The sequence below is a fragment of the Haliotis asinina genome, chromosome 8 (assembly GCF_037392515.1).
Source record: "Haliotis asinina isolate JCU_RB_2024 chromosome 8, JCU_Hal_asi_v2, whole genome shotgun sequence".
Lineage (NCBI taxonomy): Eukaryota > Metazoa > Mollusca > Gastropoda > Lepetellida > Haliotidae > Haliotis > Haliotis asinina.
The window spans coordinates 11,187,776-11,199,504 of NC_090287.1; the positions used below are offsets into that span (position 1 = coordinate 11,187,776).

An 11,729-nucleotide genomic window follows, 5' to 3' on the forward strand; every position below is an offset into this window, starting at 1 on the left:
AGAATGGACCCCATATCGGTCATGCTTGTCGTTTGAGCGGACAACCAAAGGAGAAAATTGTGTTCGGTTTTAGCAGTATGTAGCATCGGATTGAGCAGTATGTAAGTTCTATCACCGCTGGCTAGCCTAATATGGAAGAAACAGGAAATCTCGACATGTTTGGCACTTTGGTAAATAAAAACACAAGTATTGTGGGAATGTTGACAAGGCAGTCTTTAAAGACAGTAAAATCTCGGAATTGAATCAAGGATTATCGTGAGTGACTTTAGTATTACGCCGCACTCGGCAATATGCCAGCTATACAGCAGCGGACTGTCTAGACCAGACAATCCAGTGATGAACAGCGTGAGCATCGATCCACACATCGATGACATGTGTCAACCAAGTTCAACCAAGGCAGCAGAGGCTGGCCATGCGGTACTGTTAGTCCCCCTCGTACAAGCATGGGTTACTGAAGATTAATTCTAACCCGAATCTTCCCGGGACCGAGGATTCTTGGTTCCTGTGATGACTAAGGGACGTAACTATGAGCGAGTGAGTGAGTGAGTTTAATTTAGTTTAGTTTGGCGGCAGCCTGTAAATAACCGAGTCTGGACCAGACAATCTAGTGATCAACAGCATGAGCATCCATCTGCGCAATTGGGAACCGATGACGTAACCAAGTCAGCGAGCCTGACCACCCGATCCCGTTAGTCGCCTCTTATGACAAGCACAGTCACCTTTTATGGCAAGCATGGGTTGCTGAAGGCCTATTCTATCCCCGGACGGTTACGTAACTATGAATTCTAGGTGAGGTGAGCTGACTAAAGGAGATGATAGAGGCGTCACCTGATCTATAGTGATTGTGTTTAACCTTCTTTATTTGTAAGTAAGGAAATTAATTTGACTTAATAGTTACTAGTTTTCAGTTCCGTAAACAAGGTGTGTGCATGGTATGACAGGCGTCCTTGCAAGGTAAAGTGAGATCCGTGGCGTTTATGGATGAAATGACGTCATTTTCCAAATTCGTAAAATTTTCAACTGTATACCGTGGTAATTGTGGTCAGGTTTCTCTTGAATATTTTCTTGTATCTACAAAACTGACAATACATGCACTAGTTGATTAAATGCTGTTCAGCCTGAGAAAATATGCGGGTTGCTTCTTTTCCATATGCATAAATACTGTAGTGTACTGCATCTCTGATGTACCTGATGTTGTTTTTAACTTGGTTGTGATAGATGCATCTGACAGGAAAGGTACCAAACCTCCTTTCATGGCTTTGTATTAATTTACTATGCTAGTCAAGGTTTACTAGGCTTCACACCTTATTAAAAGCTAGCCGAGACCAGGCTACCTATCTTGTAGGTTTTTCCTTTGGCAATATCCCATCTTCGCTGTCTGATATTTACAAACGGTTCGACGGTCGATTAATCTGGCCCTCGGAAAATGCTGAATAGTAGAAAGCAGGTTCACATTTGACTATCATACTGGACAAGACGCTTGCACAAAACGGTTATATATATTATATAAACATGTTCATAAACCCCGACTGTTGTGTACAATGTATTTCAGGATCTGCTCTGATCTATTCTTGATTAACGCTGGTTACCCCGGGTTGAATATAGTCAATCATAGTTGTCAGGAAGGTGATAACATCGATTAACTCATGTCGCTCAAATTTGAATAATCGAATTCACGTAGTCCGCCATCAAACCTTGCCGGTTGGGGTCGTTCGTCGTTCTCAACCCAGCTTAATTGTTCTGTCAATTGATTATTTCAAGGTCGACCTGTTACGTTACGTCAGTGTAACATAACAATCATCGATCTGTGGAGTAAAGTGTCGGATTTCATTTTTTAAAGTTAACAAAAATTAATCAATTTCACGAAGACCTGTCGAAGAGTCTGGGGCAGACAAACCAGTGATTGATGACTGGATGACTGTCCCACATCTTTGCTCCACCGCAGAGAAATGTAAAGTCTGACCATTGTAACGCTGTGCAAAGTGTGAAACGCTGTAATCTTCTCTTTTTCAGCTATATGTCAGCTATTCAAGTCATGTCATATTATCTCATCTCGTTTATACTAAGCAAACCTAACAGTACTTTCATATACGATCGCAGTAGCGCTAATAAGAGTTTTAGGCAAGTTGATACAAAACCTTATTGAATGTTTGCAATGAAACCGTAACGATAAATTTCACTTTAAACAAATGTAAATCTAGAAATAAGGTTTAATTAAGAAGGCGATTCCTAAATTTTACCTTGCCAAATAAACACTTAAATCTCAGAATTTTGCTGAACTTAGCAACAAGGAAAACGTTAACAACGATCATCGATTCCAATCACGATTACTGGGTTGAATTACAATCGCAGGATATGGAACAGTGACAAATACACGCGTGGTACGCGATACGACCCTAGACCAACCCTACTTAATCTTGTTCCGTGTTCTATGCAGTGCAGCTTGACAATCCTTTTCTGTTCAATCAGCATTCGGAAATGGTAACCTTTGAAAGTAAGTTTTGAGCAGACTAGGCCAGGCAGGTCCGCGTCATGTGGATGCATTTGTGGTTTCATTTTTGTGAGCATGTGTTTGGTATAGGCATACCAAACGGATTCGAAAGTGGGATATCCATTCCTTGCTTCACGTAGGGAGTAACCATTTGGTTTTCGGGAGAGTGAGTCATTTTACGCAGCACATAGCAATATTCCAGCTATATGGCGACGGTCTGTAAATAATCGAGACTAGACAATCCAGTGATCAACAGCATGAACATCGATCAGAGCGATTGGGAAACGATGACATGTACCAACCAAATCGTTGAGCCCGACCACGTTAGTCCTCTTACAAGCTCAATCGCCTTTTACAACAAGCATCGGTTGCTATTCTACACCGGGCCTTCATGGTTGCCGCGAGATCTGTGCAAGGATGTGTAAAACAATATAACATTCCCTCTTGTGCAAGACCAGAATTCAGTATGTAAAATTCAGCTCCATGAAAATCAAATTATTGCTTCCGGTGAAAACGCATCTCCTCATCAAATGCTGTGTAATAAATTATATTTTAGCACCGCAATGTGCACGACAGAGCTGCTTGTTCCTTAGTGTACAAGTGAGGTGACAGTTTTACACCGCTCTCATCCATAGTCCAGCTATACTGAACAGCAAAAGAAACGCAAATCTGGATTTTGGTCAAGTATTTAAACAAAAGACAAACCTGAACGCTTACCTTCATGAAATTTCATTTTTTTCGAAACTTGCGTTTCTTTTGCTTTTAAGTATATATGGCGTCGATCAGCAAATCGAGTCTGGACCAGATAATACAGTGATCAACAGTATGGACATAGATCTTTGCAGGTGGGATACGATGGCATGTGTAAGCCACGTCAGCAAGCCTGATCACCCGATCCCGTTAGTCGCCTCTTGCAAGCATTGATTACTGAAGACACCCCAACCCGTGGCGTACAAAGAAAATCCGAGATATGGCAAGAACAGGTTTTATTCGTGGGTGGAGCTGGTGTTACAGATGCTGCACAGACCAACATAGTAACGTCATCATCGTTAGGAATGACAGGAACACAAATATGACAACAGCAATGCTTGTGTAAGTGAGCAGATGCGTGAATACCCTGCGGTCTTTACTTCCCCCTCGGTCATTGTCTAATCGCCTTTTTATTCCAACCAAAATTTCTGACAGTTTTCGCAGTTTAGGTTCATCGGATGTTGATTGTGGCTCCATGGCTTTCACAGCCATGTCAGAAAAGGCAATTTTGGTCGAAGCTTGTGGGATGTTTTTAGAGTCCCCGGAAGAGCCACGCCTTGGTGGGTCGGACTGAGACATGCCTTGTTGACCTGGAGGAACTGCGGCGAGTAACATTTTCTTCATAAGGATGGACAAAGGGCGGGGGTCCTTCATTCTTGGAGGCTCAGACTCTTTTGAAGAGACAAGAACAGAACCATTTGACTGTGGATGCATCTCAATGTCAGCGTCGACGTTTTCGTACACAGTAAACAGCTGTGTGCTATGAATGGGGTGATCTGATTCATCGGGACTTTCAGCATGAATAGTGTTTTGCCACTCATCTTCCGATGATTCGGTGTCGTCATCATCCCTGTGCTCATCAGTGTTTTCGTCATACATTTCGTCCTCGGGACTAACGTCGTCCAACTGGTCCTCGGAATTAACGTCATATGTCTGTTCTCTAGCCATGACGTCGTAACTTTGGTCCTTGGGTTTAATGTTGATATACAACGAGGCACCGGCTAAAAGCGTGTTTTCAATGGGCATCGAGTTCCTGTCCTTGGGACGGATATACTGTTGGTCTATGGGATCGGCGTCAAGCCATTGATCCTTGGTATTGACGTCATAATGTGGATCCTGGGGTTCGACGTCGACGAACGTATGGCCAGCGACAAGTGTATTATCAAGAGAGGTTGACCTTTCTTCAGCTGTATCAGGGTCCTGTTCTCTGGCATCGGTGCCAGGGCTTTGGTCCCCGATTTTGATGTCATATTTTGGGTTGTTGGGCTCGACGTTGACATACGTATCACTGGCAACAAGTGTGTTATCAAGGAAGGTTGAGATTCGCTCCTGGGGTTCGGCGTCAGGCCTCTGCCTCTGCCTCTGCCTCTGTTTCTGTGGGTGGCGATCCACGTCAGGCCTTTGCTTCACGATTTTGATGTCATATTTTGGGTCGTTGGGCTCGACGTTGACATACGTATCACCTGCAACAAGTGTGTTATCAAGGAAGGCCGAGATTCGCTCCTGGGGTTCGGCGTCAGGCCTCAGATGCTGCGGGTGCGGGTGGGCGTCGGGCCTTCGCTCATCCTCCCGCGAGGTGGGGTTCGCGTCCGGTCTCAGCTCCTGCGGATGGGGGTCGGTGTCATGCCTTACCTCCTGTGGCTGGGGGTCAGTGTTAGGTTTCTGCCCCTGCTCCTGCGAGTTCGGGTCGGCGGCAGGCCCCATCTCCTGCGGGTTGGGATGGACATCAGATCTCACCTCCTGCATGTTGGGATGAGTGTCAGCGTTAGGTCTCAGCTCCTGCGATTGGGGGTCGGCGTTTTGCCTCAGCTCCTGTGGATTGGGTTTGGCATTATGCCTAAGCTTCTGCGATTGGGGGTCGGCGTCTTGCCTCAGCTCCTGTGGGTTGGGGTTGGATTCATGCCTCAGTTCCTGCGATTGGGGGTCGGCGTCTTGCCTCAGCTCCTGTGGGTTGGGTTTGGCATTATGCCTAAGCTTCTGCGATTGGGGGTCGGCGTCTTGCCTCAGCTCCTGTGAGTTGGGGTTGGCATTATGCCTCAGCTCCTGCGACTGGGGGTCGGCGTCTTGCCTCAGCTCCTGTGAGTTGGGGTTGGCATTATGCCTCAGCTCCTGTGATTGGGGGTCGGCGTCTTGCCTCAGCTCCTGTGAGTTGAGGTTGGCATTGTGCCTAAGTTCCTGCGATTGGGGGTCGGCGTCTTGCCTCAGTTCCTGTGAGTTGGGTTTGGCATTATGCCCCAGCTCCTGCGACTGGGGGTCGGTGTCTTGCATCAACTTATGTCGATTGGGGTTGACATTCCTCAGCTCCTGCGATTGAGGGTCGGCGTCTTGCCTCAGCTCCTGCGATTGAGGGTCGGCGTCTTGCCTCAGCTCCTGTGGCTGGGGGTTGGCATCCTGCCTCAGCTCCTGTGGGTGGGGGTCTGGCCTCTGGTTCTCTATTTTAATGTCATGCCACTGCTTTTGTTTGACGTCGACATTAAGCGGGTCAGCATCGACGTGTATTTTTCCAAGGGAGGTTTGGCTTCCTTCTTTAGTACTAGCATCATTTTGGTCCCGGTCTTCCATATGAAAAGATCGGTATTTGGGGTAGATGTCATTCCTTTTGTCCTTTGGATCTTTAAACCTCTGGACCTTGGTTTTGACGTCATGCAAGTGCTGCTTGAGGTCGCCATTGTGCTGTAGCTCCTTATGTTTAACCTCACTTGCAAGCTTCGGGTCATGATGAACTATGTCATACCTCTGGTTGTGTGGATTCAATTCATTGTTTTGCTTCTTCAAGCTTAAGTCATACATTTGGTCCATTAGGTCACCAACGTCTGAAATGTACAGTCAAATCAGTTGACAATGGATGGGCGGAATTAAGTGTTGATGACATGTGGCAATATTAATAGACCCTTTCTTTTTTCATATTACACTGACAATCAGTATTCTTTGTGATTTTGCTTGATTATTTTTCAGCTTAAACCAGGCAACATTGGGTTTAAGTTTGAGTTTAACTGACCTGACTGTCCATGCTTGGCAGGCAGCCCGAACACAGCAACCTGAAAAATTGTCAAGAATGAATGAGTGTTGTTTTACGCCACTATCTGCAATTTTCGACCGCTGTAAATACTCTCGACCAAGCCAGTGACAAAGCATTAGTAGCTTTGAGATAAATATATACCTGAATAAAGTTAAGCGTCTCTAAACACTTGAGAGAACTAAGTTTAAGTTCGTCTGGTGGCTGTTAATACGTATGTTTATTTGAGAATTTATTACAAGTGTACTTGGATGGTGTCTTTCCCACACAATGTGAAAGACGTCAAGAAACAAATACGAACAGGGCACACAAATAGGTTACGCCACGTCGTAGGTGGCCTGACTGGCAAACAAGGATAAGTTGAGCACCGCCCCGCAAATTGACCTGTATTAGCATGTACGAGTGTCGCCTAGTTGCCATTGGAGCGAATGGACCCCAGGTTGACCTCATTCAAGTACGATGGGTGAAGCACGCGAGTGAGCAAGACGTACGCAGCTACATGCAGAATTAATTCCATCGTCATATAGCACGTGCACAAGCCTACATCTGCTCTACCTTTCATAAGGCAAATGGGCTTGGTCGTTGCTAGACACCGCCTACTTTTCGTAAACTCGTTCTCTGCGCCGGCACAACTTATCCTTGTTTGCCAGTTTTAGTCCCGATAACAACGTACACATGGGTCCGGTCTAGTTTAGTCGTTAAGTTCTAACATTAAGTTCTGTCATGAAGTTCTAACATTAAGTTCTGTCATGAAGTTCTAACATTAAGTTGTGTCATTAAGTTCTACTTTCAGCATGGTGTAGAGTGTTTCAATAGTGCCTGCACGAGTGGATCGTACATAAAGCTAACCGCGCAAGCTTCAATAAAACCTTCATTTCATAATTGTGAACTGAACCATGCATAATGTTAAAGTCACCCCAAAACGCCCACAACATGCATTTATAGCCCTGACATATCGATAAAACGCTAGAGACAAATACAATTTATCATCAAACACTGAAACAAGGAAGCGGAAAATCGCAGATGACATTTCGGTTACATCCTGCAATTGAACGAGTAAAGTGCTGTACCTTCTGTATCAATTGTCCAGCAAGATTTGTTGTACCATTACCACACTTCCTCGAAGTGATGTACTTCATATACTGGTATACTCTTCAAACACAAACATAAGGGAACCTGAACTCTAAATCTGGATATGAGCTAAGCCTTAACAAACTCCTAAAGGACAGGCATCCCGTGAACGCACGCTTTTTCTTTATATTACCACCCTAAACAACGCATGGGATACACGTGCACGCTTTGACGCATTTGACTGTTTTCGAGGTCGATAAATCACTGCAGACAATTGATTTTGACAGTTATCTTGCATAAGAGCTACTGCTTGTTTCTAGCCGTTTGGGGTGGCCTTTAAGGGTTGAATGGTCGGATAAAGTGCATACATTTGGTTCTAAAATAATAATTATTCGAGATTTTCATTCCTGGTTTTCAGCAGCATAACATTCTAAAGTGAATACTCTCGGCGTGTCATTGTTCACGGTTGTGCCAAGAGACAAACGCATATGGTCTCTGTGCTTCATGCATATCGAAATCGCGTAACCCGTATCTTTCGCTTCGCTTTTTGTAGAGAGATCAGTGCGTAACATTTGCAAAAGAATATAATCACCAGTCTTAAATAAGAACGGGTACTTGTTTAAAAATATGCTTCTTTAGAAAGTATCGATTGACCTATATAAATCTTGTTATACCCTCAACCCAGAATAAAGTATTTTCCGTGGGTACATCTTCCCCTTGCTCAATACATCTCGTTACAAATGCATGCAATCTGACGTTATGTCCATATTCTATATCAATGCATGTTCATTGTGTAATGATCCAGATGAAAGTATTGCACATGTGCTTTGTAATTGTCCATATGCCGTAAGTGTTTGAACAAAATTCAGTAAATGGCTCTGAATCTCTGGTCTACCTTAGGCTTTTAACTTTGGTTTGTTATTTTCAAGATTATGAATATTCAGATACTAAGCGTTAGTGTACATTAGTAATTCATTCGAACTGTTTAATGTCATACTGTAATCGAAATACGTTGAATCTTCAGAGATGTGTGTAGAGTGTTTCATCTATTGATGAAAATCTCACGTCTTTCTGTCATAAGGATTATGTCGAGATGTGTAAAGGGTATGAGAAAAGCTAAAATCAGCTATTGGTTGTACACGAGTACCCGACAGGACAGTTTGACAGGACAGGATATTATTTGTAAAATGTTGTTCCATGTTGTTTACTTTCCCAGTTTAATTCCCCTAAATAACCGTTATCTCAGCTGGAATCTTTTCCTCAGCAACCACTATCTTCAACACCCCACCTCCGTCTGTTCTTATGGTGATGGACTCCACTGAGAGCCATGTAGCTACACACTGAATAGTTTGAAAATTATAATTAATATTATCTGCGTTAGCTGTCGTGCCAAGTCTGATTCCAGAATGGGCACTGGTACACGTATTTGCGAAAAGGCATGGTCTGTTTCAAGCAAGTCGCTGACATTGTTCGTTTTGGCACTAATCTCTCCTCATATTCCTTTTTACTGTTCCCACGTTTCTCACTACAGCCGAGACTGTATGCGTACTTAGACCCAACTTAATTTTACAGATATTTCACACTTTAACATTAGCTACATAAATGGTAAATATAAATGTGAGGGAAAAAGCGTGTTTTTCTATTTCCGAAAATGTGTTTTAGCAAAGAATCACGGGGACCCCTAACCACAGCATAGTTTTTGTCCGTATACTACACCACCTTTCTGTTTCTGTAGTGCTCTTGTTGAATAGTTAATGTTCATACAAAAATACCTGGAACTACAAAACTGTAATGTGACCGAGTTTACTGACATTTTCAATTTGATATACAAGTTGGTCGGTTTAGTTTTACTCCGCCTTTAGCAACATTCCAGCAGCAAAACCACGAGAGAGGGAGCACCAGATATGAGCTTGACACATGGCACCGTTTCATACATAAAATAAGTCGTTTGAAATAATCTCACATACTAACGGACAACTGAACGCTTGTTTACGGAATGAGGAAACCACTGGCCTTAGCGACAAGTTCAAATTAACGCTGCTTTGGGCAATAACCTTGAAATACATCAAGTGTGCTTTTTTTTTTAGAATGTTCAAACAAAAACATCACAATATGTCACCTCGGGTTATACAGCGTGTAGCCACTACTTGAGTGTTTTAAAAAGTGCCTTTAAAATTCTAATTGCCAAACACACTGAACTTGCTGTACGCTTATTGATCAATTTCAATCTGAGAAAGGTATTTGTAATATAAAATGAAAAGTCTTACAAATCCAAGAATGGCAGCCAGGTAGATACACCAGAGAGCCATCCTGAAACAATAAACATTAACATTGTCTGTTTATTGCCTGTAAATGCTAGTATTAATAAAGAAACTACACTAGCTATAGAGAGTTTTAAGACCCTTTTAGAAATAAGAACCAAACAATAAATATAGTTCAATTTATGAATTTGTGTTCAATCACTTGAAAATTCAGACAACACCTGCGACCAACACTCACCTGCGACCTGCGACCTGTCAGACCACAGAGCTCTCCTTCACGTCACGTGTTCTTTGCCGCATAAGATTCACGTGCTGCACGTGGTTACGTCATAATAGAACAACCCTTAAAGGTGCAATAGCGTGGTTCCGATTTATAGAGTGAGTTAGTTTAGTTTTACACCTCTTTTAGCAATATCACGGCGGATGACGCACGAAATGGGCTTCACACTTTGTGCCCATGTGTGGAATCGAACTCAGGTCTTCGGCGTGACGTGTGAACGTTTAAACCACAAGACCACCCCACAGCCCTAATTATATAGTGATGTCGCTAAGTAATCCGTCTCTTTTGATCTGGAGCGTCAGAGGTTTAAGTTTTTTGTGGCATCCATGAGCACGAGTATTGTGCTGACAAATCAATTATGTTTGCCTAAATTACAAGATCAACCTAATTCAGGATCTTCAAGCAGAATATAAGTAATAATACAGATGAATATCAACATAGCACAGATTTTCGAACCTGTTTTGTTTGTGTAACGTGCTAAAATCCACACTTTATAGAATAAGTGTGATAGCAAGTGTAACATATGTTACATTTAAACACTTTCGTATTGACAGTGTACAAGCACAGCCTTCGACCGTGCGAGGTGGGCCAAGTTAAACTACACACAGTGAAGGCCGCAGTAGTCTGTTGGTCAGATCGTTGAGTTTGTGTGATGGAGGGTAGGAGCCTCTCTCTAAGAGTGTGATTTCAAGTCCCGGATGCGACTTGTCCCGGATCCTAAACTGCACCTTTCTCGAAAGTTGTAATCCTGATTTATAGTCTGTTTGCAGCGAAAATGTATCGATGAATTTCACCTTAAACTTAAAAGGGAATCGGAAAAAGTGAAATTAAGATTGCGAATCGGCATAATTTTACCTAGCCAATTGAACATTTAAATCTAAGAACTTTACTGTACCTAGAAAAAACGATCATAGCTTGTTTCAATGCTCCAGCTACTGCATTTACCCCCCTCCCCCGTACCATAATAACAACCAGTAATAACAATATGAATCCATAATTGTTTAATAAATAATTTTATCCTAAGCTGGACAAAATTCTGAGACTTAAATTTTCAATTGGCAAGGTAATTTTATGGGGATTCGTAATTTCAATGTCACTATACTATAGTAGTGAGTGAAATTCATCGGTACGTTTGAGTGAGACTGAGCTTAGTTTTACGCCGCACACAACAATGTTACAGCTATATGGCGGCAGTCTGGACCAGACAATCCAGTAATGAAGCAGCACTAACATCGATCTGAGCATTTGGGAACAGATGACATGTGTTAAACAAGTCAGTGTGTCTGACCACCAGATACAGCTAGTCGCCTCTTACGACAAACGTTGTCGCCTTTCATGGCAAGCATGGGTTGCTGAAGGCCAATTCTTCCCCGGACCATCACGGGGCCGGCACATTTGAAATCACTGCAGCAGACTGCAGCATGTGTAACAACGCCATAAGCAACAACATGTAAGGACACACAGATGAGTGACAGCCACTGTTGATGCAAATCACGGCATTTAATAAGACGTTTGATGACAATTTATGAGCATCTTGCAGACACATGCAGACACGTGATTTGTTTTCAAAATGCTTTAAACGATAATTTTCATTCCATTAACATATGTCGTTCGAAACACTTCGTTTTCGAGATTATTTCCATAACGATTGAAGTTCATGTAAGGCAATGACCCCAACGGAAATTGTCAAATCGTACATATTCACAAAGGTGTGTCGTCTGTAACGAAGTACAAGATCTTTACATCTCGATTTCGCTCTGCCAAACAGAGGCACTACGCTTGTGTTTAAATATACGACACGTTCTGGGCAATCAGATTTGATTCCCAATTGGTTTCCGTGTGTGAACGTCTTTGGTGGCG

General features: G+C 43.0%; 1 protein-coding gene across 1 annotated transcript; it reads right to left on the minus strand.

The window, feature by feature from the left end:
* Positions 1-3,460: 3,460 nt before the first annotated feature.
* On the minus strand, positions 3,461-9,966 carry LOC137293398 (uncharacterized). The gene is made up of 4 exons (XM_067823915.1): positions 9,828-9,966; positions 9,596-9,638; positions 6,240-6,279; positions 3,461-6,054 (listed from the first exon to the last, which is right to left on the minus strand). The coding sequence occupies exons 2-4, from the start codon at positions 9,635-9,637 to the stop codon at positions 3,500-3,502; spliced, it is 2,637 nt and encodes an 878-aa protein (XP_067680016.1). The 5' UTR covers position 9,638; positions 9,828-9,966; the 3' UTR covers positions 3,461-3,499.
* Positions 9,967-11,729: the final 1,763 nt, after the last annotated feature.

Excerpts from the sequence above, each read along its gene's own strand:
- LOC137293398 (XM_067823915.1), bottom strand. The coding sequence starts at position 9,637 with ATGGCTCTCTGGTGTATCTACCTGGCTGCCATTCTTGGATTT. Across the intron at positions 6,280-9,595 it reads TGGCTGCCATTCTTGGATTT|GTTGCTGTGTTCGGGCTGCC; the intron begins GTAAGACTTTTC and ends ACAATTTTTCAG. Across the intron at positions 6,055-6,239 it reads TGCCAAGCATGGACAGTCAG|ACGTTGGTGACCTAATGGAC; the intron begins GTCAGTTAAACT and ends TGTACATTTCAG.